This window comes from Equus przewalskii, chromosome 3 (assembly GCF_037783145.1).
Source record: "Equus przewalskii isolate Varuska chromosome 3, EquPr2, whole genome shotgun sequence".
Taxonomy (NCBI): domain Eukaryota; kingdom Metazoa; phylum Chordata; class Mammalia; order Perissodactyla; family Equidae; genus Equus; species Equus przewalskii.
Window position 1 is genome coordinate 117,558,982 of NC_091833.1, and position 26,032 is coordinate 117,585,013.

Here is a 26,032-nt window from a genome sequence, read left to right on the forward strand (position 1 = left end):
TCTGGGGAGTCGTCCTTTTACTTCTGTTCTGCCGTGTTACTGTAGATCTTCATGGTATCTGATGAACACCGTATTTGAACCTCTGGCTGGTGCATCTGTGGTAGTAACCACCTCTTCTTACTTGGGTACGGTTTTGGTCACTTAGGTTCTGTTTGCCTGGATCTCATGTTCCTCCACTGGCTCTCCACAGGTTCAAATGCTGTTGTCCCAGGCACTACCTGCTCTGCTGCTCCCTAGTTGTCTGGGGGTGCTGGTTGCAACACTGCCAGGAGTGCTGGGTTCACTCACAGGTGTTGCTGTCACTGGCAGGAGCCCAGGTACCTGGGGATTTGTATGCAGCCCCTGCTGCTGGTAGAGCTGCTGTTGGGGGTGCCAGCACTGGGAGCTGTGTGCTCCTGCCCTATCAGCTTAGAGTTGTGTGGGTCAGGCTGCCATCACAACTCCACTGACTGTCATAGGGCGGGGCTGCCTTGCTGCTGCTCACAGTGGGCTGCTGTGTGAGGATCCACACCCTGGATTGCTGCTACTGGGGGAGGACGGGGCGGTGGGGGCGTTGATCCTCTAGTTGCACTGCTTCCTGGGGGGCCAGTCCATCTTCTGATGTATAGCTGCCTGGATCTCTTAGGTGTCCTGTTGTGTCGTGTAGGGAATCCTCTGCTGGTCAATAGACGTCTGGTTGTAATTTAGTGGGGAGACAAAGGGAACAACTCACTCCACCATGATGCTGACGTCACTCCCTGTTCTTCGAAATTTTTGAGCCTTGCTGTTTGTGGCCCAGTATCCATTCCACGTCTGTGAGTGTTCCCTGTGAGTTCAAGAGTTCTCTATTATGTGGATGCAGAGTTTCATCTATATTCACTAGACTGAACTTGTGGTCAAGCTTTGTTGATCTTCTGCATCTTTGTGGATGCTTGGGCTGCTTGAGCAATCAATCACACAGAGAAAACAGTCTGAGATCCCTTACCAGGATGGTAGATTTGTTTGATTCTCTGTGCAGTTCACACAGTTTCGCTTTTATTATTTTAAGGCTATTTCATTAAGTACTTACGTTTAAAATTTCTATTTCTTCCTGACAAATTGAACCTTTTATCATTATGTAGCAACCTTCACCTATCCCTTGTGTTAAAATATCTTTTGTCTGACAATAACATTAACTACAGCAGTTTCTTTTTTCCTGTCTATTTCCACCTTTCTTTTTTTTTTAAAAAAAGATTTTATTTTTCTTTTTTCTCCCCAAAGGCCTTTGGTACAGTTGTATGTTTTTAGTCGTGGGTGCTTCTAGTTGTGGCATGTGGGATGCCGCCTCAGCATGGCTTGATGAGCAGTACCATGTCCGCACCCAGGATCTGAACTGGCGAAACCCTGGGCCGCCAAAGTGGAGCGTGCAAACTTAACCACTTGGCCACAGGGCTGGCTCCCTATTTCCATCTTTCTATTCATTATAATTTAGGTATGTTTTTGTAAAATACACATATATATAAATTTCTTAACACAATCTGACAAACTATTTACTTTTATTTTTGTCTACTTACTGTCTGTTATGGTTACTAATACAACCGGACTTGTGTCTATCATCTTTTAAAAATTTATTATATTTTCTCTACATGTATTTTTTTCTGTTTGAGTTTTGATTTTTTTCCTTCTGATAAGCAATTTATACACCATATTTCTATTCTTTTTTTTTTTTTTTGAGGGAGATTAGCCCTGAGCTAACATCTGCCAATCCTCCTTTTTTTCCCAAGGAAGACTGGCCCTGAGATAACATCCATGCCCATCTTCCTCCACTTTATATGTGCAACGCCTGCCACAGCATGGCTTGCCACACAGTGCCATGTCCGCATCCGGGATCTGAACTGTCAAACCCCGGGCCGCTGAAGTGGAACGTGTGCACTTAACCACCGTGCCAGCCCCCATATTTCTATTCTTTTAATGTTTGCTCTTGAAATGGTATCATGTCCATTTAGCTCAAAGTATGAATGTTAAATATCTAACTATTAAATACCTGGACAATAAAAGGAGACTCAAGGATACTCAGCTCTGACTCTTGCGATTCAATACTATGGTTCTCTCAGACATTACTACATCATTACAAAGAAAACACGTTTGTATTTACATCTAGATTTATCAGGCTTTCTCTCATTACCTTCTGCATATCAAACTATCCTTCTGAGATCAATTTCCTTTTTTCCTGAAGTATAATGTTAGATGTTTCCTTTTTTTCAGGTCTCTTTTTAGTAAGCTCCTGTAGCTTTTCTTTATTATGGGAAAAAATCATTGTGAAGAATAGTTTTGTGGGATACAAAATTATAGACTGACAATTTCCTCTCAACACTGTAAATATCAATCCATGGTCTTCTGGTTTCATATACTATGTCTAGGAATGGGTTTTCGTTTGTTTATCCTATTGGTATAAGTCGTGCGTTTGAATTTGTAGTTCCCTATTTCTCTTTAGTTCTGCAAAATCCTCAGGTATCATATCTCTTTAAATATTGCTTTCCTGTAGGCTCTCGCTCCATTTTTCCTTGCCGGCACTGGTGTGTGCGTGGGGTGGGGGTGGGGGGGGGGGGGCGGAGCTCCAGTTTAATGTATGTTAGACTTAGTCTCTTCTCCATGTCTCAACCCTTCTTTCATTATTTTCTCTTTTCCTTATATCTTGGTTCATTCTGGGTACATTTTTCCGATATATCTTCTAGTTCATTAATTTTGTCTTTAGCAGTGTGTCTAATCTATCACCTGTCTATTGAGGTCTTGTTTTTAATAATTATATTTTTCATTTCCAGACATCTGTTTTCCCCATCTTGGGTGTTTGATAATCTTTATTTATGAGGTCAAGCATGACTTTAAAGTTTGTGAGTTCTACAGGTCTACTTTGGGGAAATTTCCCTCCAAAATTCTGTCTATATCAAAGACATGCCCCTCTCCCATCCCCAGCTCCCCAGCTCCCCAGAATCCAGCTTTAGGGCAAACTGTCTTAATAATTCAAGTAATTTACCCACAGATTCTTTTGGACTTTGTAAAACACATTTCTATCATCTGACAATGACAATTCCATTTCTTCCTTCTAATCCTTATCCTTTTTGTTTCTTTTTACACCTTTACAAATAGAAGTTGTGATAATTGGCAACTTCATCTTGTTTTTCTTTTTAATCTCAAGGGAGAGCTTTTCATGTCTCACTGTTAAGTATGATATTTATTGTACCTTATGGATACCTTTTATTACATAAGGACATGCTCTTCTAGGCCTAGTTAAGAGTTTTTATGATGAATGAATGTTTAACTTTAGCAAATGCTTTACTCCACCTGCTAAGATAACATACACATACCCGCACACACACAGAAACATTTAGAAGGTTACAACATTTGAGAAATGAGTTATTGACTTTTTGCATTCAAACTAACTGCTTCTTTTTGTGTGTGTATTATTTAAAACAAAGAGGTTAAAGTACTCTAAAAAAAGAACAAGGAGCTTTAAAATAAAATTTTCCTGCCTTAATTCACATACTAGATAAAATATTATTGAACATAGTACTAACAGAGTCTGCTTATCAGAAAAAAGAGCAAATATCTTAAATGTTGCTTTTCTCCTTAAAAGCATGCCCTGTCAGTGTGTTCCAACATCAGCATACATCAGGGAAGGCTTCGTGAATACAGATATCGGGTCCCTTCCCAAAGTCTGGTTCAGCAGCTTGGGGAGGGGCCTGAATTCCCAGGTGATGCTGCTGGTCCTGGACCACTTTGAGAATCACTGCCGTAAACTAGTGTTTACACACATAGGGGAGGGGAGAAGTGAACAAATGTGAGAGGGTGAGTGAGAAGGTTGGTGTGTGTGTGCTAGGGGTGTGGGCGGGACGTGGGTGGCAGGCCTTCACATGCTAGAATGCTACTAAGCCAGGCTGGCTGGCTAGCTGGCTGACAGAACTTGTGTCTAAGACAACTGGCAGAGCTATGAGGGTCATGTATGCTAACCACAAAACCATCATTATTTCAGACATGCAGTCCTGACATTTACCTTTTGAAATATTCCACCTCCCTCTCTGTCTCATCCATATCCACACTGTCCAGGTCTATATCTTTAGGCAGAAAGACATCATCTGTAAAACAAAGAGGAGAGGAAAGTCAAATTACAATAGCAGGCCATCTTACCAGAATAGAACAAATCATTTGGTTTTACTTAATTCAACAACTTCACAAACTAAAAATTTTTTCTGAAGTAAGACTTTACAAATGGCCAAAGAAGAACACTCTCCATGTGCTTGTGAGTGTCCAGCTCCCACCTGGAAGCTACGGAACTCACACATCTGCTGAGCAAAGCAAGTGCTGCCTCAGGTCCCATTAGAAGAGATCCACTTGCTGGCACCTGGGTTCCCCAAGTGATCAGTCATTAATCGATGGGTCTCCATTGATGGGACAGCCCTTGAGAAGATTCCTGCAAACCTAAGCTGCATTCAAGCCCAGAGGCTGCCTTAGGTCCCTGCTGGAGGGAAGAAGTGAGGGAGGGAAGGAGACGGCACAACTGTTAATAGAAGCTGACCAGAAGCAGGCCCATGGGGAAGAAAGTGCTGTCCCTTGCAAGTGACCCTCACAGTAAAATGACATGATTGTCCCCAGGACCCAGGCACCAACCTCTACAGGAAGATGGTTCTCCCAGGCATTCAGTTTGTATATGCAACATCCTAGAGACTTCAAAAACTCTTCAGGCCATTCCAATCAAAAGGCAAGGCTATAATTCACTTTGCAGTTAAAAACCACTCTTTGAGAATAGGCAGGAGAACATGGAGACTTCTGATTCAGGATTCTTCCATCTCCTACAATTTCGACAAGTTTGAGGATTTCAACTTCTCTTTTCTGCTCTGCCTGTTCCTATTGCTATCTTGGGATGCTGGGAGCTTCCCGGGCCCCGCGTGAGCTTCACGTGCCAGAGGCTCCATCAGTGCACACCTGGGGGGCTGTGAAGGCTGGCAGTGCATGCACAGTACCCGACACCATCAAAAGAGGAGTGCAGAGACTACTGACATTTCTCTGTTGAAGGAGTCTCCACCTCCCTGAAGACCTTAGCATGGGACAATTTTTTGGAATCTTTAATGAACACAGACCCACTTTCTTCCTATCTCTGGGGCATTCCACAACAGCGTAATTAAGGTGCAGGTTACCTGCGTGACAGCAGCTGCCATTCTTGATGACTCAGAGCACGGGGCAGAGCACCTTCACGTCTGTCAGCTCACAGAAACATCGCCGAAGCGCTCTCCTCTAAGGCCATGTAGGACCACGGCCCCTCCCACAGACAGCTCTCCCACCCACACTCTGTTGGCACCTAGAGCTCCTCACCTTCGGTCTTCCTCCTCTGCACCCCTCCCCCCCTCCACTGTATCCCTGTGATTTCAGCCATACCTGGATACCAACACCACCAAACCTCCACCTCCACCCTGGACCTCCTCCTTGAGCTCCATGTCCAGAGAGCCAACTCCTCCGTACATCCACCCTCAGGCCTCTGACCCCAAACACGGCAAAACTGTACCCCTTATGATCTGCTGCCAGCTGACTCCTTTTCTTGCAACGACCTAGAAATGATCCTCTTGGCCTCCTTCCTCACCCACGTCATACCTCTCAGCATGCCAGGCAAGTTCTTTGTGAACAGTCGGGGACCCTCACCCCTCGCCCTCCCTCCCACTGCTACTGCTTCAATGCTGGGCTCCACCACCCTCCCAGCCAGGCTCCTCAGTCCTAGCTTCCACCTCATCCAGTCCAGTATGAGGGAGTCATGCTCACAATACACCTGATCACAGCCATTCTGCTTCCACAGCCCAATCTCCTCCTTCCCAGACACTGAGACTATTCTGATCGAGCCTCCGCCTGCAATGTCTACTCACAGACATTGACTGGTGGCCGACTCGCTGAGGCTCTGATCAAGGAAACACTGATGCAGGAGGAAGGGGGAAGGAAGGCAGGAGCATTTACAAACATAAAGGAAGTGAAGAAGGCACAGTCTCACCAGTCATTTCATAAATAGTTCTAGAAGTGGAACAGCTTCAATCATAAAAGCAAACACAGAGCAGGCATGTCTGCTGGAAATGCTTTCATAATAAAGCAATTTCTAATATTCTTTTTTCTGATTAGAACTAATAATCAGTATTGAAAATCTTGGTATAAGAAAAAACTGAGACAGAACCATAAGTGGATGCAGTAATAGGAAGAAATTTTTCACAACAACAAAACCATATTAGCCAGAGTGGAAAGAAAGTGTGACCCAAGAATTTCATACTTAGCAAGGCTGTCTGTTCATTGTTAAGACCATAAACACAGTTTGCTTCGCCAGAGCTCAGACACTTACTTGAAGACATGCACCAGAGGGTACACTTCCCCAGGGAGAAAACGTCTGGGAACACCTCAGCAGGAGGACCCACATGAGCATTTAATGTACTTAATTGTACACCTATGAATACTGTGTATTCTGACAAGGCAGGAATAATATTAGCAGAAAAATGGAAAGAGAAGGGACAAAGCGGAAAGCAGAAAGAATGAAATCAGCTCATTGACTGTTGTCCAGGCAGTAAGTGGGTGTCAGAGGCCTCACTTAAAGCAAGCTGTGAAAGGGTAAGCAGGGACGCTAGGGAGGGGGCATGAAAGGTATACATTAGAGGAATGCACTAGGACAAAAACACAAATTTTCCTAAATATCAAAGATTTTTAGAAATAAAAGAACAAAGAAAATATACCACATAGAAAAAACCCCAGCAACTATGAAATACACATAGTAACTACAAAATGACGTCAGGGTTGAGACACCCATATAGTTATATCAATAAATGCGAATGGGCTTAACTTACCCATAGAGAAGATTTTGAATTTGGCTCACAAAGCAAGACTCAGGTCTTTGCTATCTATAAGAGAATGACCTAAAACCTAGTGACTCAGAAAGGCTACAAATGAAGGGATGAGGACAAAGGTGCCCCACCAGGCAAAGAGAAACAGAGAGAGAAGGGGCAGCAATCACCATCTTAGATGAAGTAGAATGCAAGCCAAAAGCACAAAACACAACAAAAAGGACATTTTTAATACTAAAGCCACACACAAAGAAGATATTACAGTTAGGAATGTGCATCAAATAACAGAGAAACCACCTTCATAAAGCAAAACTATAGGGGACACAAGAAAACATAGCCAGGAACTCATTAATAATAATAGAAGATAGTCAAAGGGACAAAAAACAAGTAAGGATATAGAGGATCCTCCTTCTTCTCCTCAAAGTCCCCCCAGTACATAGCTTTGTGGGTCCTTCTGGTTGCACTATGTGGGACACCGCCTCAGCATGGCTTGATGAGCGGTGCCATGCCTGTGCCTGGGATCTGAACCAGCAAAACCCTGAGCTGCTGAAGCAGAGCGCCGGACTTAACCACTCGGCCATGGGGTCGGCCTGAGGATGAGCAATTCTGAAACCACTTCACATGCATCCTAGGATTGAACAAGTCAGTAAATCTACTGTGAGTCCCCGGGAGTTGGAGACGGGAGTTGTTACAGATGGAGATGGGGAAAGTAGAAGGAACGTGGGGCACTGAGTGGGACTGGCGTCATGAGTGTGAACTTGGGGTTCTCACAACAGAAATCAGATACAGGAATAGATAAGAGATGTGTGTGCGGGTCGCACGCACGCACAGACACACATCCCTTCCCAGCTCTGCCGACTGAGAGGGCCTAGAAGCAATGACACACCAGGAGCACCCAGGTCTGGGTTTCTAAATGCCACTCTCCACGAAAAAGAACCAGGGCTCCTTGGAGATGGCTGATTCAGGGCTGGGATAGGAAAAGTAAGAGATGAGCCTGGAACATCAAACTATGTCAGAAAGTATGGAAGTACTCAAAGAATGATGGGGCTGAGGGGCCATTCCGAGGGGGGCTCCCACGGACTGAGTCTGAGATAGTCAGGGCATCAAAATAGTGTTAGTAAAGGATTATAATCTATAGCATGAAGTAAGAATCCATGAATCCACCCTGATATAAATAACTAAATGAACGAAAAAAATACATGGGGGAGAAGAAAATCTCTTCTTACAGTAGAATACCAAATAAGAAATGTAGAAGGAATAATAGGAGAAAAATCACCCTTTGGCAAACAACGTCCTAATAACCATTTAGGGCAAGAATTGTCAACGGATGCTAAAACTAGTAGGTGAATGTTTGATAAAAACAGACATTCAGAGGCCGGCCTGGTGGTGCAGCGGTTAAGTGCGCATGTTCCGCTTTGGTGGCCTGGGGTTCACCACTTTGGATCCTGGGTACAGACACGGCACCGCTTGGCAAGCCATGCCGTGGTGGGTGTTCCACATATAAAGTAGAGGAAGATGGGCACGGATGTTAGCTCAGGATGTTAGCTGAGGGTCTTCCTCAGGAAAGAGAGGAGGATTGGCAGTGGACGTTAGCTCAGGACTAATCTTCCTCAAAAAAAACCAAAAACAAAAACAGAGATTCATCTCCCCATAAGACACTGATGCATCAGCAAAGGGGGAGCATTAACACGACAGTGGAGAGACCAGGCAGACCCCTTAACCCAAGGACTGGAGTTAACATCAGCAGACATTACGCCCTCCTGAGGGCATGCGCTAACAAGGACACATCACTTGCAGGGCACCGCTGCCAAAAATACACAATCTGCACCTTATCGTGAAGAAGTGGCACACAGACAAATGGAAATTATTCTAAAAGATAAATGGGTTGTACTCTTTAGAAACGTCAAGGTCATGAAAAATTGAGGAACTGATCCATCAAAGGAAATTAAAAGATATGACATGTGATCCTGGAATAGATCCTATGTCAGGAGAAATAACAGTAACACGTTTTTTTCTATAAAGGATATTAAAGGGACAACTGGAGAAAATATGAATAAAGTCTATAACTAGATGACGGCATTGTACCAGTGTTAATTTCTTGATTTTGATAATTGTATTGTGGTTTTGTAAAAGAGTGTCCTTGTTTTGAGGAAATACACATGGAAGTATTTAAGGGTAAAAGGGTGTCATGTCTGAAACTACTCTCATTTGGTTCAGAAAAATAATAAAGAGGGAGAGACAGAATGATAAAGCAAACGTGATAACATGTGATTCCAGGGAATTGGAATGTACAGGAATTCTTTGTACTCTTTTTTTTTTTTTTTTGAGGAAGATTAGCCCTGAGCTAACATCCACTGCCAATCCTCCTCTTTTTGCTCAGGAAGGCCAGCCCTGAGCTAACATCTTTGCCCATCTTCCTCTACTCTATATGTGCGATGCCTACCACAGCATGGCTGCCAAGTGGTGCCATGTCTGCACCCTGGATCTGAACCGGCGAACCCTGGGCCGCTGAAGCGGAACGTGTGCACTTAACTGCTGTGCCACCAGGCCGGCCCCTCTATGTACTCTTTTTGCAGTTTTTTTTGAAGTTTAAAATTATTTCAAAATGACAAAATATCTAACAACAATGGTATTTGTTCCTCATTGTTGGTGAAAAGGCCACAAAAAGCACCAAGCCAGGATAGGTAAGGCAGCATCCAACCTACAGGAGGGACAGGCTATGAGAGGACCTCCATCAAGTGTTTTTCTCATCTTACAACAAGTCACACACAGAAAACGAAAGGCTATCAGCTAGACATACTTTCCCTCTGCTCTGTATTTACCAATTGAATTGTTGACTCGGTCTCCTTTCTTCTTCTTATTCTTCTTGTTCTTGCCCTTGGGCTGAGGAGAATCTGCCAGCACCAGCTTGCTGTTCTGCGGATGCTCGCTGGGGGAGGCGGGCTCCATGGGGACTGGGTTCGACTTTTCTTCCTTGACATGGTTCAGCTGCTTTTTGTTATTGTTATTACTGTTGACTTTTCTCTCCTCTCTTTTCTGCTCTGCCAAGGAAGTGAGGTCAAGTACTTTAGTCTTTGACTCAGTCTGGGGCCGGGGTCTGGGCTGGCCCTCTGAGGCTCTGGGGGGCTCCATGGGCTTTCTCACGGGCTCACTGCTAGCCTTATTGGTCTGCTTTAGCTTCTGTTTGCCGTTTCCCTCTTTGTGGTGATGCATTATGTCAAGGAGAAAAGACAAGGGCTCCTGCTGCTTTCCATTGACCTCCTTTGGAAGGAGGAGCTTGGAGTCTCTGGTGTCCACGGGGTCGGCAGCATCCCCATCAGCCCCGGGCCCCAGCCTGGGCTCTGTGTGGTCCACATGTCTGGAAGGGCAGCGAGATGATGTTTCTGGTTCTTCGGTTTGCTCTAGCGACCCATTGTGGATATTTTCAGAGTTAGGTACAGACTCTGTTGATGCCTGTAAATTTCTAGCGAGCATGTCCAACTTGGGACAGTCTTTACTTGGCCTCTCCTTCTTCTTCTTTTTTACAGCTCTTAGCTTTTGAAGCTCCTGAAGCCGCTGAAATTCCTCCTTGAGTCTCTCTTCCTCTTCCTCCTCCTCCTCCTGACGTCTCTGCTCCTCACGGAGGTGCAGATGCTCTCGGGCCCTGGCCTCTGCTTCAAGGCGAGCTTTCTCCTCCAGCTGCCAGTGTGAAAAGAAAAGGCAACTTAAGACAATAGTAAGTGTTCTTAAAATTAAGACATACAGAAAAATAAGATAATTTAAAAAACAAATCATATAACAAGAACATAAACTTTGAAAGGGGCTATAACAGGCCAAAAGCTTAAAACATACCCACCCCAAGTTATTTTACTCTACAGAATTATTAGATTTAATCTATCTACCAAGGTATATGCTTCCTTTATTGTGAGGGAGAGTAGTCAACAAAAAATTCCTTACCGCCTTTGACCCAGCACTAGGCACATAACACTGGGTCCCAGTGGCTGCGGTGCTCCTGCCCTGCACCAGCTCCCCCGTAAAGCGCGATGGGTGGATGACGGGGGCTCACAGCACGGACTGATCGTGTAGTAGTTACACCGCTGCGCATGTGCTGCCAAAACCCTGAGCAAGCACAGCTTCCAAGTGAAGGCTGACGCTGACGCATCCACGTGTATCAAGAGGACGTGCAAGAAATGTGTACTAAAAACCCTGAAATTCCTTTTTCCCACTTTAGTAGATAAACAAAATTCCCAATCTACTTTCACCAGTGGGATTGAGCAAACGACTTCCTAAAATATCCAACATTACATGGCAAATAGACAATAGTTATTTCTGCTGTCCAGCTTGGCAGGAAATTAATTTTCATCCCAAGTGAAGACTGTATTTTATTAGTGACATATACTCAAGAGCACAAAAGGAACCATTCCTTCTGCTCAGAAAACAAATGAAAGCCATTAAGAGCAAGAAGCATGGCTTCTCCTATCAGTGAACTCCAATAAGGCCAGTGCTTATGGGAAATTTTGGGAAAAACATTTTGCATGGGAAAATGTAAAGGTCTTTCCAAGTTTAAATTATTTTTCACAATGTTTCGGCAAGCAATATTTTTAAGAGACAATTTGCTTGTCTTTTTGAAAAACTTAAACATAAAATTGTTAAAAATTTAATGACAGGGGCTAGCCCGGGGGCGCAGCAGTTAAGTGCGCACATTCCACTTTGGTGGCCCGGGGTTCAGTGGTTCAGATCCTGGGTGCTGACATAGCACTGCTTGGCAAGCCACGCTGTGGTAGGCGTCCCACATAAAAAGTGGAGGAAGATGGGCATGGATGTTAGCTCAGGACCAGTCTTCCTCAGCAAAAAGAGGAGGATTGGCAGAAGATGTTAGCTCAGGGCTAATCGTCCTCAAAAAAAAAGAAAAAAAAGAAAAAAAATTTAATGATAGGTTTTAAAAAAACTTAACTTGACAATTCAAGTAAAAATTAACTAAAATCCTTGTTTCATCTAGAAGAGAAGCCTTCCCTGAAGGTAGCACGCAATAGGCAGCACCTGGAGTGGCCCCCAAAATAGCTACTTTAGGCAGGTGTCCTAGTGTCAAGTGAGCAGAATGCCCCCTACAGCACAGATCTGCAGGGTGATCCTGCCACAGAACAGAAGCTACAGTGAACTCAAAACCTGGTATACTGGCTGGCCCGGTGGTGGTACTGGTTAGGTTCATGTGCTCTGCTATGGCAGCCTGGGGCACACTGGTTCTGATCCTGGGTGCAGACCTACACACCGCTCATCAAGCCATGCTGTGGCAGCATCCCACATAGAAGAACTAGAAGCACTTACAGCTAGGATGTACAACTATGTACTGGGGCTTTGAGGAGGGGGAAAAAAGAGGAAGACTGGCAACAGATGTGCGCTCAGGGCCAATCTTCCTCACCAAACAACAACCTAGTATATGTAGTGCTGCCTTCATTTCAACAACCAAGGCCCTGGAGACTTCTCACGGATTCACTGGAAGCCTCTGGACCTGTTCAGTGCTTTGCAGGGCTGCCCTCCATCCTAGACTCCACAAGGACAGAGGACAGGAGTCTGGGGTGGACCACCCTGGAACCCCTGATGCTGTCAACACTCCTGGATGGAGAACATACCCCATTTTCCCCACTCCAGTGTGGCTCAGCAAACCCAGATCTTCTGGGGCACAGAACAGGCTTCTTCCCCAAAGCCCCCTCATTACACCTGACAGTCAGTCCAGACCTATTTTAGGATTGTGAGGTACAAGCAGGGCACTTGATGGTTAATCCACTTAGCAGAACAATCACAACTATCTTAGAATTACAAATAGCTAAGTTGGAAGAAACACTGCAGGACATGTGGCCCACGCTCTGGTCCACTGTGGAAATGTCCTCCTCATGTCTCTGCCTGACTTCACAAGGACCTCACCTCTTCCCAAAGCAACCCATCCTGCTGTCAGACCCTTGTTCCCTCTGTGCGCAGCCCAGATCTGCCTGCTGAGGTCTGGCTCTTGGAGCCTGACATCTTTAGGTGGCCGAAACCAGGAAGATCTGTGGAACTGCTGCAGCACAGGGGCTTTGTGGAAAATCCTCCGAGAGAATGTGGGGGGACGAGGATGGCAAATCATAGAGTAAATGCTATTTCCATCACTTTCAATGTTAACATGACGTAAAGAACACAACTTCTCATTTACGAGCATACAGTCTCTGAACACTTTACTCGCTAGACCATAGGTCAAGTCCAGTCAAAGTCCACCACTGGGCCAACCTGCCTGTCCTGGTAGATATTTACTTTTGTGATATCTCACACCCTATGGTGAAGGGGGAACTGCCCAGGGCTGTCCACAATGGCTGGCATCAACGCCTTGTGCTGGCTCTCTTTTAGAATGGCACTGCCTGATTCTCCTCTGCCAGTGGAGTGAGATGGGGGATGGGGTGGAGCAGCATGCCCAGACCTGTGTCCAGAGATGACTGCTGTGCCAAGGGCCCAGTCCCAGCTTCATATCCAAGTCACTTCTTCACCCACAGTCTCCAAAAGCCCACACTGGTCCCCTTTCCCTCTACTCCTTGACAACCAAGGGCTCCTTCCTCTTCTTCCTTAGGAAAGAAGGTTCTTTCACAGGCAGAGATGGAGGGTCTGCTTGCCGCTCCCACCCTGGCCACCACAAGAACTCGAAAGTTTGTTTTAGATCCATTAACAAACTCATGACACAAAAGGAGAAGCCGTGCCCTGAAAATACATCAGGCTTTTAACCAGCTTCTAGTTTGGGCCATGAGACAGCCAGGGGCTCTGGAAGCAACACGGTGAGCAAGTCCACCAGCATGGAGGCCCTCCGTGCTCAGAAGCACTCCTGGAGACTACCCTCATCGGCGCAGCACCAAGCACACGTTGTTTACCTTTCTCTGCTTATGCCTCGCTCGCTTGGCTGCTCGAGTGCTGCTAACTGGTTTGGTCTCCGAGCTGTTTATGAACTGCAGCAAATCTTCCACCCTTCGATGGTCAACTACACTCTCCCGTTCTGAAAGTTGATCTGTTTTTTTAGGTTGCTCTTCTTTCCTCTTGGTCAGCCGTAAACGAAGCTTTTCCCTCATTTCTGCATAATTTCTACTTGTTGGTGCAGCTGGAGGCTAAGAGAATTAAATGAGAACATAACTAAATTAAGCTTCAAGTTTTAGTGATTTTGAATATAACAAACCTCAGACCATATCTCTAAAAATGATTTTTTTAAATTACTCAAGTAATACATGTTCATTGTGGAAAAATAAGGAAATAGGATAAACAAATGGCAGGAAAAAGAAAAACCCATCACCAAGTCACCCAAAAGTATTTTGGCACTGACCTGTAAAGCTTCATATATTCGTGAAAAATCTAGTAAAGTATGTACAACTACGTAAACCAATATTTTTAAAGCAAACAAGAAGCAATTACACATACTGATTTATCTACTTTTTATATGATACAGTGTGATTATCTTTTCCTGTCAACAAACGTGTCTGTAGTATCTTCATCCATTTGCAGGTTTCCCTTTCAGTGCCAAAAAGAAAAAAGAAGTGCCCTCTCTCTCACTGCCAAAACTTCTTACTGGCGACTACAAACGTGTGCGTGTTTAGGAAATAGAGCCAGAACCAAAAGAACAGCTACCAACCCCGGGCCTGTCCTCCCACCCACCCCAGGCACCATGGCTGACATTTGCTGGGACAGAAAAGATGATTATTCTGGAAAGATGTACGGGTATCAATGTCCTTTGTATTCAAACATGAGGAATCCAACCATACACGTATCAGCAGTGTCCCACCACACGACTGCACGCTGGGTGGACTCAACAACCCTCAGGGCTGCGTACTTAGGAGGCCCCATCTCATCAACTATCATAAAAATCACAGACAAATGCGAACATGCAGTGATGAAATCCTCATAGCTAAAGTTTTTGGCAAATATTTTTCATTATTTCTTTAGGATAAATACAACTTAGAAGTGGAACTGCTATTTCAGACCATATCTTGCTTTTAACTATGCCGCAAATAAAGCTTTACCTACAATGTAACCACACCTTGAATTCAACTTGGCATATTATTCTTGCAAAGGAGCTCACCTATTTTACAATTCAAATGTAAACCTGCAATTTACACTCATGCATCGCTAATTTTATGCACTGCACTCTCCACGCCCCCGCCCCCCAGCCCTCCCGCAAGGAGGCCCTCCCCGAGAGGAGAGGCCTGCGGGCACTTACCCCGCCATGCCCGAAGAACTCACAGTAGCAGCAGTCACAGTACTTGCCCTCCTTCTGGTTGGTGGAGGTGGAGGTGCTGGAGCTGTGCTCAGAGCAGCTGTCCTCGTCGGCACTCTCGTCCCCGTCATCCTGCTGTGGGTCATAGACACCATTCTCGCAGCGGTGCCCTTCACAGTCGGGGTCACTGCAAAATGGCACACAGGCCTGTTAGCAAGCAGCCCACCCGTCAAGGGGAATGGGCATGGCATGCAGCAGACTAAGTTCCGCTCCTCCTGACTGACTGCTGCCCTGCCCCATCACAGATGACAGTGAGGTGCAGAGGTCCCGTGGCCGTACAGACACAGGGAGTCCCAGTCAGGAAAGGCGGTGTGGTGACCCGGCTAGGTGGTACAGGCAGGCATGTGGGCAGGCATCATACCTAAAGGGACTCTTCAGACACACACGAAGTCTCTCCACTGTTCCTCCCTCCACCACTTCATCCTGGGGGTGGTGTGGGGTGGGGATGGCTTCAAGAAGTTAAGTTCAAAGGTAATTTAAAAATTATCTTTTTAGGGGCAGCCTTGGTTGCTTAGTGGTTAAGTTTGGCGCACCCTACTTAGGTGGCCTGGGTTTGGTTCCTGGGCATGGACCTACACCATCGGTCAGTGGCCGTGCCGTGGTGGTGGCTCACATACAAAAACAGGAAGATTGGCAGCAGATGTTAGCTCAGCATGAATCTTCCTCAGCAAAAAAAATCTTAAAAAAAACCCTTGTTGGGTGTTTGCTGTATTATTCTTTGCGCGATGTGTAACAAATACAACTTAAAAAACCCCCAAGGCCACCCCAATGCTGCCAGTGGTTAGGGGTGGTCTGCGCACTGATTCACGGCAGACCCTGGCACTACAGAACTAGAGGCTGAGACCGGAGCCCTCTCCTCACCCACATCCCTTCCCGCTGTGCATCACTGGACCGTTCAGCTGCAGAGAGCTTCTATCGCTGTTTCTATAGCGTCAGGGCAGCATGGTACCCCATTTCCAAAGTGCTCCTAGCCTTCAACCACCAGGACCTGGCTCACCTGCAGACGCTAGGAGGTGCGCTGATGGAGCCGTCTGTGGTTGGGGGTGGGGGGGCCACAGGAGCAGGACAGAAGCTCTTGCGTGTATCCACAAACCCGGGAGATGTGGTCGCAGTTTTGGGGAAGGATGGGGCTGCAAGATTTGCAAGGTGAGGTGTGGAGGCCGGCGAGAGGGCAGCAGGAGCGAGAGTGGGAAGTGGCGCCAAGCCCGTGGGGCTGTTCCTCGGGGCAGCTGGCACCGCATGTCTGTGATCCTCCTTGGTGATGCCGTGAAAGACCTCGCCTGCATTCAGAGACGCAAAAGAGTCACTGCCAACCACTAAAGACAGACAGACATTCACGTTTGTCTTACAACTTTTTACCAACTTTTTGTCTGAAAATGCTCAAATCTATAGAAAATTTGAAGGAACGGTATGAAGAATACTTATATACCTTTCACCTGTATTCATCATTATTTAATATTTTGTCATATTTACTTTTACGCATTTTGCTGTATAACCACAATCCGTTACCACGTTAGACACTGAATATCGACATGATATTCTCATCTAATGTACAATCCCTATTCAATTCTCCAGTTTCCCCCACGTCCTTTATAGCTTTTTCCCCAACCCAGCCTCTTTTAAACTTTTTTCTTTTCACAACACTGACATTTTTTGAGTCGAGGCCAGCTGTCCACCAATCTGGATTTAGAGTTTCATGTTAGATTTAGCTGAAATGTTTTGGGCATGAATCCTCTGCAGGATGCACCTAGGATTCTTCCCATTTGATTGCAGAGGAAGCACCTAACATCAATTTGTTCCATGGCGGTGAGGCTACATCTGGTCAGGTGTGCAGGGGGTGGTCTGCCAGATTCCTCCAGCAAAAGGCACCTTATCTTCCCTTTGTAATCTGCCAGTCATGTGCGGGCGCTGCTCCCAGACAGTGGGAACACTACTACATTCTCCAAACTGACATCCAATGTTTTAACGTCCACTCAACGCTTACCTGGCTCCAGCGTTACCCTGCTGGCTGCAGAGTGGCCTTCTACTTCTACTGTTCTTGCACATGCAGCAGCAGCGAGCTTCTGTCAGAAAGAGCTTCTCCACCCTAGTCCCTTTTTTGAGCATCTTGCAGGATTCTTGACTTTGTGTGCTAGAACCTATTCCATTATTCTTTTTGATACTCAAACTGTCCTAATGTTGGCTAGTGAGGCCCCTCTGAGCCAGCTCCCGTGTCCCTTTGACATTTGCCACTGGTCTCAGATGGCCTCCCTGCTTTTGGGCCTCCTTCTCACTGTGCTCAGATCAGAGTGTGACAACGACACCACCTGCACACCAGTGACCTGAGTGGCAGCAGGGGCTGCCCTGTGAGCTAGGTGGCAGCCCCATTAGCTGACTCTCTGTGAGGCTTCTGCTTTCAGATGACTACAAACTCCTCCACACGCTCAGAAAGCAATTACTTTTTCCTATTACAGAACAATAGGTGCAGAGAGGAAAGGCAAGATGCAGTGTGGCAAAGCCCTAGAGAAGCTAGCGGACAGTAAAATCCCAGTCAGTCCCAGCGGACGTGCTCTCTGTGCACGAGCATTTTGGGTGTTAGTTACATTTACACCTCCAGCCAGGCCAAGTAAGAGGCAGTTACAAAAATGCTGAGGAAAAAGCAGCGAATATGCTGAGCCAACCCCAAGGGTCCCCACGAACTGGTGGGCCTTACCTATGGAAGGAGGCCTCTTGGACGACACTTTGAACTGGCTATTGCTGGACTGCACTGTGGTGGCCGTGCAGGACACGGAGGAGGTGGCTGATGAGGTGGCCATCACAACTTTGTTTGCTTCCATAAAAGCATCTTGGAAATTGTACAAACATTTCTTTTTTGCGGCGTTTTTTTTCTCTTTACTATCCGAAGCTGCAGGTGTTTCATTGCTAGACGGAGGTGGAAGGGCTTCCGGTCTTGTTTCTGAGAGTGTTGGCCCTAATATGTCACTCCCTTCAGAGAAGAACGGGAAAATTAAGGCTTCTAAAAGAAGTAATATTTAGCTCAAACCTAAAGGACATCTGCTAACTAAATTCTTAACACCAGGGCTGCTACTGAAGTGACTTAGGATCCCACTGGGGTGATGCCAGTCAACTTGTTTTCATCTGAGAAAAAAATTTATTGAGCACCTACCATGTGCCAATGCCTGTGCTAGAAGCTTCCCAAAAGTTATTTAATGTCTTGAGCTTGGTACTATTATTCCCATCCTAAAGATGAAGAAACTGAGGCTCAGAGAGGCTAAGCAACTTGCCCAAGGTCACACAGCTAGAAACCCTTTCCAAGCACAGCCCAGATGTCAAGTCTAGCTGGCTTTTCTGAGCACATGCAGGGCTGCGTGTGGGGCCCCCAGTGGCTCTAACCATATGAAGACTGAGATGAGGAGTAGGTACCAGCCCCTCTTCAGGTGCACCCTGCACTGGTATTGAAGTAACAGCTGAGCCTTGGCAGCTGAGGCAGCTGGGAGGAAGGAACTTGTTAGAGGGGACAGATCCCATGTAGGCTCAATACAGAAACAGAGAAAAGGAACACAAGTCATAGCATTCAAGTCACCCGTGGCACTGTCACACCACCCCGTGCACTGGGTGGAGGTCTGGTTGTCACCACTGCTTGAGAACCAAAGGCTGAAGACCGAACCCTCGAGACAAGACACTCAGTGGTGCTGGGGCAGGAGAGGTCCCAGCGTTAGCAGGGCCCCCGCACAGCTTACTGTGCTGGCCAGCGGCCACGGAGCACTGGAGCCTTGTTCTGCAGCGGGACTTGACTGGCGGCAGATGTGGAAGGATGGAGCAGTGTGACAGGGCCCAAGGGGCCTCCCACTAGAGACGGAGGGGAGGGAGCAGCAGCCTGGCGTGGCTGCACCAGGGCCCCGACTACTCTAGGGCTTCTATCGGGAGACTACAGCAGCAGAGACGGCAATCCACTCAGTTCCGATCATTTTAAAACTTTAAGAAAGTTTTAACAAGTTCCTTACCAGAAATTGTATCTGGCAAGAAAGTGCCAGGATTCCAGTTCTTATCATTCATCACTTCTGATCCCCAAAGACTTATAAATTTAGAACTATTCCACTCTGGAGTATTCCCAAAACAGCTCGGATAAATATGGTCTTGAAGAGATGCATTGAATACCTGATGCTTATTTGTGTGATTCTGAACAGGTGCTGGCGGTAAAGCCTACAAAAAAAAATGTTCTAATCACATATCAAAGTTAATATTCTGTTTACTTAAGTAGTTAAACTACAAACAGACAAGTCATTACTGAAAACCTTGTGGGATACACTTGCCATGAGCAGGAGTCCCTGGATGAAGACATCTTGCAGAGTGCTTACTTGATTATTCATAAGGCTATACAGGATAGGTCAAATTTGAACCAGATGTAAATTTTAAAAGCAACTGTTGCCTCAAGGAATGTATCAAACGAACTTTAGACAACTCAGTAACTTCTAACATTCCTCCCTAGTCACATTTTAAATGTGGCTCATTTGCATAAGATCTGTTCCTATGGCTTATTCTCATCTGACATTTTAATGATCATTTCTAAAAAGTCAACTTTGGAATCACTGAAAAAAATGGTAAAATTCTTAAGCTGTTCTCTCACACTTGGGCAAAGTGCAGTGTAAGTCTGAAGAACTACAAATTTGATGCTGAGCTCTAAAGCCCTCCTGAGTCCTGCGGGCAGACCCTTGTCTGAAGGTATGGGGGGAGGCTGGGTCCACAATTTATTGAGTAGCCATCAGCTGCTCTCTGCATATACGTGGGCATCCTTGGGCCCTCCCTCCCCTCAGCACATCTCACAGCCCCGTGCCTCCACCACCTGTACCACAATGACAGCCCCACACTCGCACTGGGCCTCTTCCAGTCCTTTTCCTCACAGCAGCCAGAGTGAGCTTTTTTGAATCTAAGTGAGAGCGGGTCATTCTCCTGCTTAGAATGCGCCAACGGCTTCCTACTGTTTTTAAACCCTGTCCTTCCTGCTCACCAAGTCCCTGGACACACAGGACTTCTCTTGGTCCTCCAACTTCAAGCTCCCTTTTGACCCTGAACTTTGCTCACACTGTGTCCACATTCTAGAACGTCCTAACCTCAGCTTGTGACCTTGCTGACTTACATCCTTCAGGTCTCAGCCTAAATGTCACCTCCTCAGAGAAGCCATCACTGACTTTGCCCTCACTACCCAACACCCAAGACCAAGGTGGGCCTTCCCCATTAAACACACTAAAATCCACAATTTTCCCTTATCACAGTTACAATTCAAGACTTACTCGTAACCCATTGGTTTAACATCTGCCTTGCCTCAAATTATGTAAGCTTCATGAGAAGATGGGTATCTGGACCCTGGCCCTGCTATCCCCAGCACCTCGTCAACACCAGGCTCATAGCTTTCCCTCAGCAGGTCTACGCACTGTGAGAATGAATGCCTAAAGAATCTACAGGTCTGGTGTTGAAAACAACGCCTGGTGATCCCATCCTTTGGAACGCAGGAATGAGCAGTGAGTGCTGCAAACTCAAGTGGGAGGGTTTTGGGTAGATTCCCAGGAGCACATAATGGTTTGGCAGAACCCTGAGGGCCTGGCTGGGGCAGAGGGAGGAAGCAGAGGAGGACAGAGCACAGGGATGGTCCATGTCCATGGACAACTGCACCACAGCCTGATGATGTGCAGGGGCCAAATCAGAGACAACTTTGTATGACTTCTGTCCTGAAGGCGCAAGTGAGCCACAGAGGATTCTAAGCGGCAGGGTGAGAAGATCTGATCAGTTTACTAGAAAGATCAGTCTGTGGCAATATGGTGAATGAACCTGAATGGGAAAGGATGACATAGAAACAGTCAGGGGATGAGAAATCGTGGAGCAGTGGCAGTGAAGATGAAAGGCAAGCAGGGATCCTGGAGCTATTTAGGACAACAGCTGTGACAGGACTACCGTCTCTGGCTCCATTCCTGAGAGCTGTGGTCAGTGACGAGCTGGATGTGAACACTAGTCTCATTCTCAGCCTTCAGGCTGTGCAGTCTGACGGGTTCAGGTGCCAGCTCTCTCTTTTACTAGCTGTGTGACCTCAGGCAAATTACTCAATCTTTTTGTGCTTTAGTTTTCTCATCTGTAATTTGGAAATACCTACCTGCAGGGGTGGTGCTAAGAATTAAATTAGACAAGGTATGTCAAGTGGTGAGCACACTGCCTGGCCCAAAGCAAGCATTTAGTGAGTGCTAAGGTGATGATTATCACTTTATAAGACTGTGGACCCTAGACACAACCCCCCCCCCCCAAATCCCTCACTCCACAGGGCAGAGAGGAAGTAGGGAGTTACTCCACTTAGGCAGCTGGGACACCTTAGCACATCTGCTGACTTTGAACAGGCTCAAGGAGGCGAAGGTGGAGGGTGAGGCTGGAGACGACATTCAGGATTTGAAACCGGGAAGAAACAGGTCTGCGTTGGACAGCCAGGATCAAAGCAGGAGCCTGAACCGGTTGTTCTGGCAGGGGGGACCCAGGGAGCAAAGAGTGTGGAAAACAAGAAAACCATATTTTAATAGATACCAGTTTCCACAAAGTAGTGATAAACTAAGACCTGCTTTGCTGAGGAAGTGATGAAAAGTAACAATTAAATGGAAGAAGGTTTCTTAGTCTTGAAGACCTTCCATTAAGGGCAGAAATTCCTGAGAGAGGAACTGGCCAGCCTTCTCACACTGCCCCACGTCAGCTGTGAGACGCAGCTCTGCCTCGCTAGCCCAGCCAGTAAACTCTCAATGGCAGAAGCATGTGCGGTCTCAGAAGCTGCTCAAAGATACCCTGAGATCCTCCTAAGACACAGCCAGGAGTTGTCTGGGTTCACCTCAAGAAAAGTGGCTGACAGCTTGGACCTACTACCACAGGTGTCTGAGAGCTTCTGCTTATCCTTCAAAATCCTATCCCAATGTCAGTTCCTCTGCAAAACCACCCCACAGGCTCAAAAAGTCATAGTTTTCCCCTGTGGTGTTAGTTTTCTACTTTGTATGTATAATTTCTATTAAGGTATGCCATATCGTTTTGATTTTTTAATTTGAGCCTGTTTTTGTCTTCTCTTTAGATTGAGACATCCCTGAAAACAGGGACCATGATTAATTGGGTTTTATTTTCCTAGCACGTAGCACAGGGCCTGGCACATACTGGATGTTCAATAAATGTTGAACAGAGCTTAGCTTACAGGAATAAAGGAACACAACTATGAAACTATAATACTGGAAACAAAAGTTAATGATGCTATACCTTTGATTCACACACTTCTTTAGAAAACCATCTACTCAAAACAGGAGGTCCATTTGTAGAGACCAAAGGGAGCAGGGGGTCCATAACAAACAACCTGTATTTGTATGAATGCTTTCACATAAGACATCTACTAACCTCAACAGCTATGGGTTTCCTTCAGAAAAACAACAAAAAAAGCATCTATCAACTAGAATATTTTTGGGTCATGCCTCCATAAGTACATCAATAATTTAAGCATAAAATAAGTCTCCCAACATGTGGATAATGCTATTGAATCAGAACGATTTCACTCTTAAACAAATCCATACAGCTTCAATTAACAGAAGTTTTGAATTGTTCTCCACTTTGAGACAAAAGTGATTCACAAGAAAGCAAAATTTTTGCTTTAAATGAAAGCTCTGACATACACAAACAGATGTCTTTACTGAAGACCCAGCCTGTCTCTCACACCACCACATCCATCCCAGACACCATGAACACAGGTGCTAAAGATGACAAACCAAGAGAGCAAAAGACTTAATCACTGAACACACGCATGAGAGGGACTACCAATACCAAGTATTCAAACAAAAAGGGGTTCCAGTTATGTCCCAGTGAACAAGATAAGTTAAGATGAGCGACTCTATTCTGTTCCTTCTTACTAAGGTTCTCCAATATTCCTGCCAGAGATGGTAAGAGGCAAAGTGCCACCTTTGTTTTGGTCTTGCTATTTCTCAGGCCAGAAGAACTAAATACTACCTCTGAAATAAACTACAAATCAAAGATCACAATATGACCCCCAAATTGCAATCTATTTATGTCCCTATTTTCCATACAGTTTTTTTCTACCTCAAATTCCAACCTGAACTTACACTTGTACCATGTTTAACTTTATTAATTTTGCGCTGGTTGTACGTAAGTAACCTGGTGAGCGAGGTGAGAGGTGCGTGCAGAGCCACGTGGGAGCCACTTCACCAGGATCCACTTGATGCACTGAACTCACTGAGGGCCGGAACATGGTGACCATTTTCAAATATTCCTCATGCTCTCGCAGGATTCAAGACATCTCTCTATCTTCATTACTAGGCTCTTTCTTAGCATGGTGATTATTTCATAACATGTTCTCCAGATGGAAAAGACACAGGATTTAGAGCTGGAAGCCTCAGGCACCAGTCCAAAGTCTGGCCCTACAGCTGTGACCTACAGCTCCTGAGCCATGTAAGGTGATGTGTGAAAACCCGCTCTGTGAAGGAGCAGTGAGCTGCAGCCCCACCATCTCACGTTAACTCTTCTAAGGTCACGTGTTCTCCCTCTGCTTAGACTTTGTCTAGTAAGTGGGGATGCTTCACTCTAGATCCCAGAGAAATGGCACCAAACAGCTTTCTAGCAAAATGCTAAGCCATAGAGAAAGCGAGGGTAATCCTTCACAAAGAAGTGACACGAACATGGTGAGAAAAACAGGGCCAGGCAGGTGAAGGTGCAAGCATCATCATTACAGCAATGGGAGGCCAGATCTGAGGTCCCATGGGAATGCCAAGAAGAGCTGCAGGGTCGTAGCTGGGTCAGTGTCCTGCTGGTACCTTGCACCAGTGAGTGGAAACCCCTTCTTGAGGAAGCATTCCCTACTTAGGGCCTCAGCGTTCCCAGAGAGTAAGCTGAACAAAACATGACCTCATAGTAAAACATTACTATATGGATAAGGAAATAATACATCAGCAGAAACAACAAAAAACCAGATTTAGACCCTCAAGATTTCATTCAAACACAGAATAACTGTGTAAAATGCTTAAAAGAAGAAAATAAAAAAGAAGTGATCAAGGAACAAGAGAATATAAAAAGTTGCTAATATATTTGAAAAACAAATTAAAGCTCAGAAATAAGAATTACAGTTAAAAACCAAACTTCAGTGACAGGTTAGAGACAATTAGAGAATTATATAACTAGAGGACTGATCCAAAAAAGTTATCAGAACTGAGAGACAAAGAGGTGGAAAATACGAAAGAGCTTTGAAGAACATGAAGGTGAGGACACAAAGATGTGAGGAACATGCAGAACAGAATGAGAAGCTCTAACGCAGGTCTCAGAGGTTCAGAGACACAACAGAATGGCAGAGAGGGAATATGAAGATAAAACGGCTGAAAATCATCAGACAGGGAATTTTAAATGATTAATATGCTAAGGTCTCTAATGGAAAAAGTAGACAACATGCAAGAACAAACGGACAATGTGAGCAGAGAGACAGAAGCTCTAAGAAATAATAATAAAAATGTTAGAAATAAAAAACACTATAAGTGAAATGCATAATGCTTTTGATGAGCTAATCAGTAGACTGGACACAGCCAAGGAAAAAAGTCAGTGAGTTTCAAGATATGTCAACAGAAACGTCTCAAACTGAAATGCAAAGAGAAACAAGAATTAAAACAAAACAATAAAAACCATCACCAACAACGACAAAAAATAGACCAAAACATCCAAGAACTGTGGGACAATTTCAAAAGATATAACATACAGTAATTGGAATAGCAGGAGAAGAAAGAGAACACATAGAAGTATTTGAAATAATAATGGCTGAGAACTTTTCAAAATTAATGACAGACACCAAACCACAGATCCAGGAAACTCTCCGAACACCAAATAGAATAAACACCACAAAATCTACCCCTAGGTGTAGCATATTCAAACTGCAGAAAACCAAAGACAAAAAGAAAATCCTGAAAGCAGCCTTGGGGAGGAAGAAGAGGAGAGGGGAGAAATCCCCGTTATCTATAGAAGAGGGAAAAGAATTACAGACGACATCTCATCAGAAACCATGCAAGTAAGAAGAGTGGAGTTAAATATGTTTAAAGTGTTGAAAGAAAAAAACCACCAACCTAGAATTCTGTATCCAGCGAAATTATCCTTCAAAAGTGAAGGAGAAATAAAGACTTCCTCAGACAAACAAAAACTGAGAGAACTCATCGCCAGCAGACCTGTCCTGCAAAAAATGTTAAAAGATTTTCTTCAGGCAGAAGGAAAATAATATAGTTCAGAAACTTGGATCTACATAAAGAAAGGGAGAGCAATGGAGAAGGAATAAATAAAAGTAAAATAAAATCTCTTACTTTTCTTATTATTAATTGATCTAAAAGATAACTTTAAGGTGAAAATAGTAACAATGTACTGGGTGATTAATATATGGATAAATAAAAATAATGACAACAACGTCACAAGGAATGGGAGGGAGGAATTGGGAATAAGCTGTGAAAAAGTATTTACACTACACATGAAGCAGAATTGTGTTATTTGAAGGGGGACTTAGATTAATAAAAATGTATATTTTAATACAACTGCTAAAATTAAAAAAAAAAAAGTATAATTGATATGCTAACAAAGATAAAATGGAATCAGAAAATGCTCAATTGAAAGTGGAGAAGCCAGGGAAAAAAGACTCTGGTAATGAATACAAAACAGTTACAAACATGGGTGCTATTAATCTAAACACATCAAAAGTCACTCTAAATGTGAATGGTCTAAATATACCAATGAAAAGGCAGAGATCATCAGAGTACATTAAAAAATAAGACCCAACTATATATGTCTACAAGAAACCTACTGTAAGTAAAAAGACCCCTTTAAGTTAAAAGTAAGTTATGGAGAAAGATATACCACACAAACACTACTCAAAAGCTGGAGTAACTATATTAATTTCAGACAGATAAGATTTCAGAATAAGGAAAATTAT

The 26,032-nt window shown here is 44.9% G+C and overlaps 1 protein-coding gene across 2 annotated transcripts in view; it reads right to left on the minus strand.

Moving 5' to 3' along the window:
* FAM193A (family with sequence similarity 193 member A) overlaps window positions 1-26,032 on the minus strand; it is a 178,237-nt gene that overhangs the window by 13,072 nt on the left and 139,133 nt on the right. For both annotated transcript variants that reach the window (XM_070615203.1, XM_070615202.1), the window contains 7 exons: window positions 19,065-19,263; window positions 17,774-18,046; window positions 16,079-16,361; window positions 15,025-15,208; window positions 13,691-13,921; window positions 9,644-10,499; window positions 4,010-4,091 (listed from right to left, as the gene is read on the minus strand). In XM_070615203.1, the coding sequence (XP_070471304.1) occupies window positions 4,010-4,091; window positions 9,644-10,499; window positions 13,691-13,921; window positions 15,025-15,208; window positions 16,079-16,361; window positions 17,774-18,046; window positions 19,065-19,263 (2,108 nt within the window). The remainder of the gene's footprint in view (window positions 1-4,009; window positions 4,092-9,643; window positions 10,500-13,690; window positions 13,922-15,024; window positions 15,209-16,078; window positions 16,362-17,773; window positions 18,047-19,064; window positions 19,264-26,032) is intronic.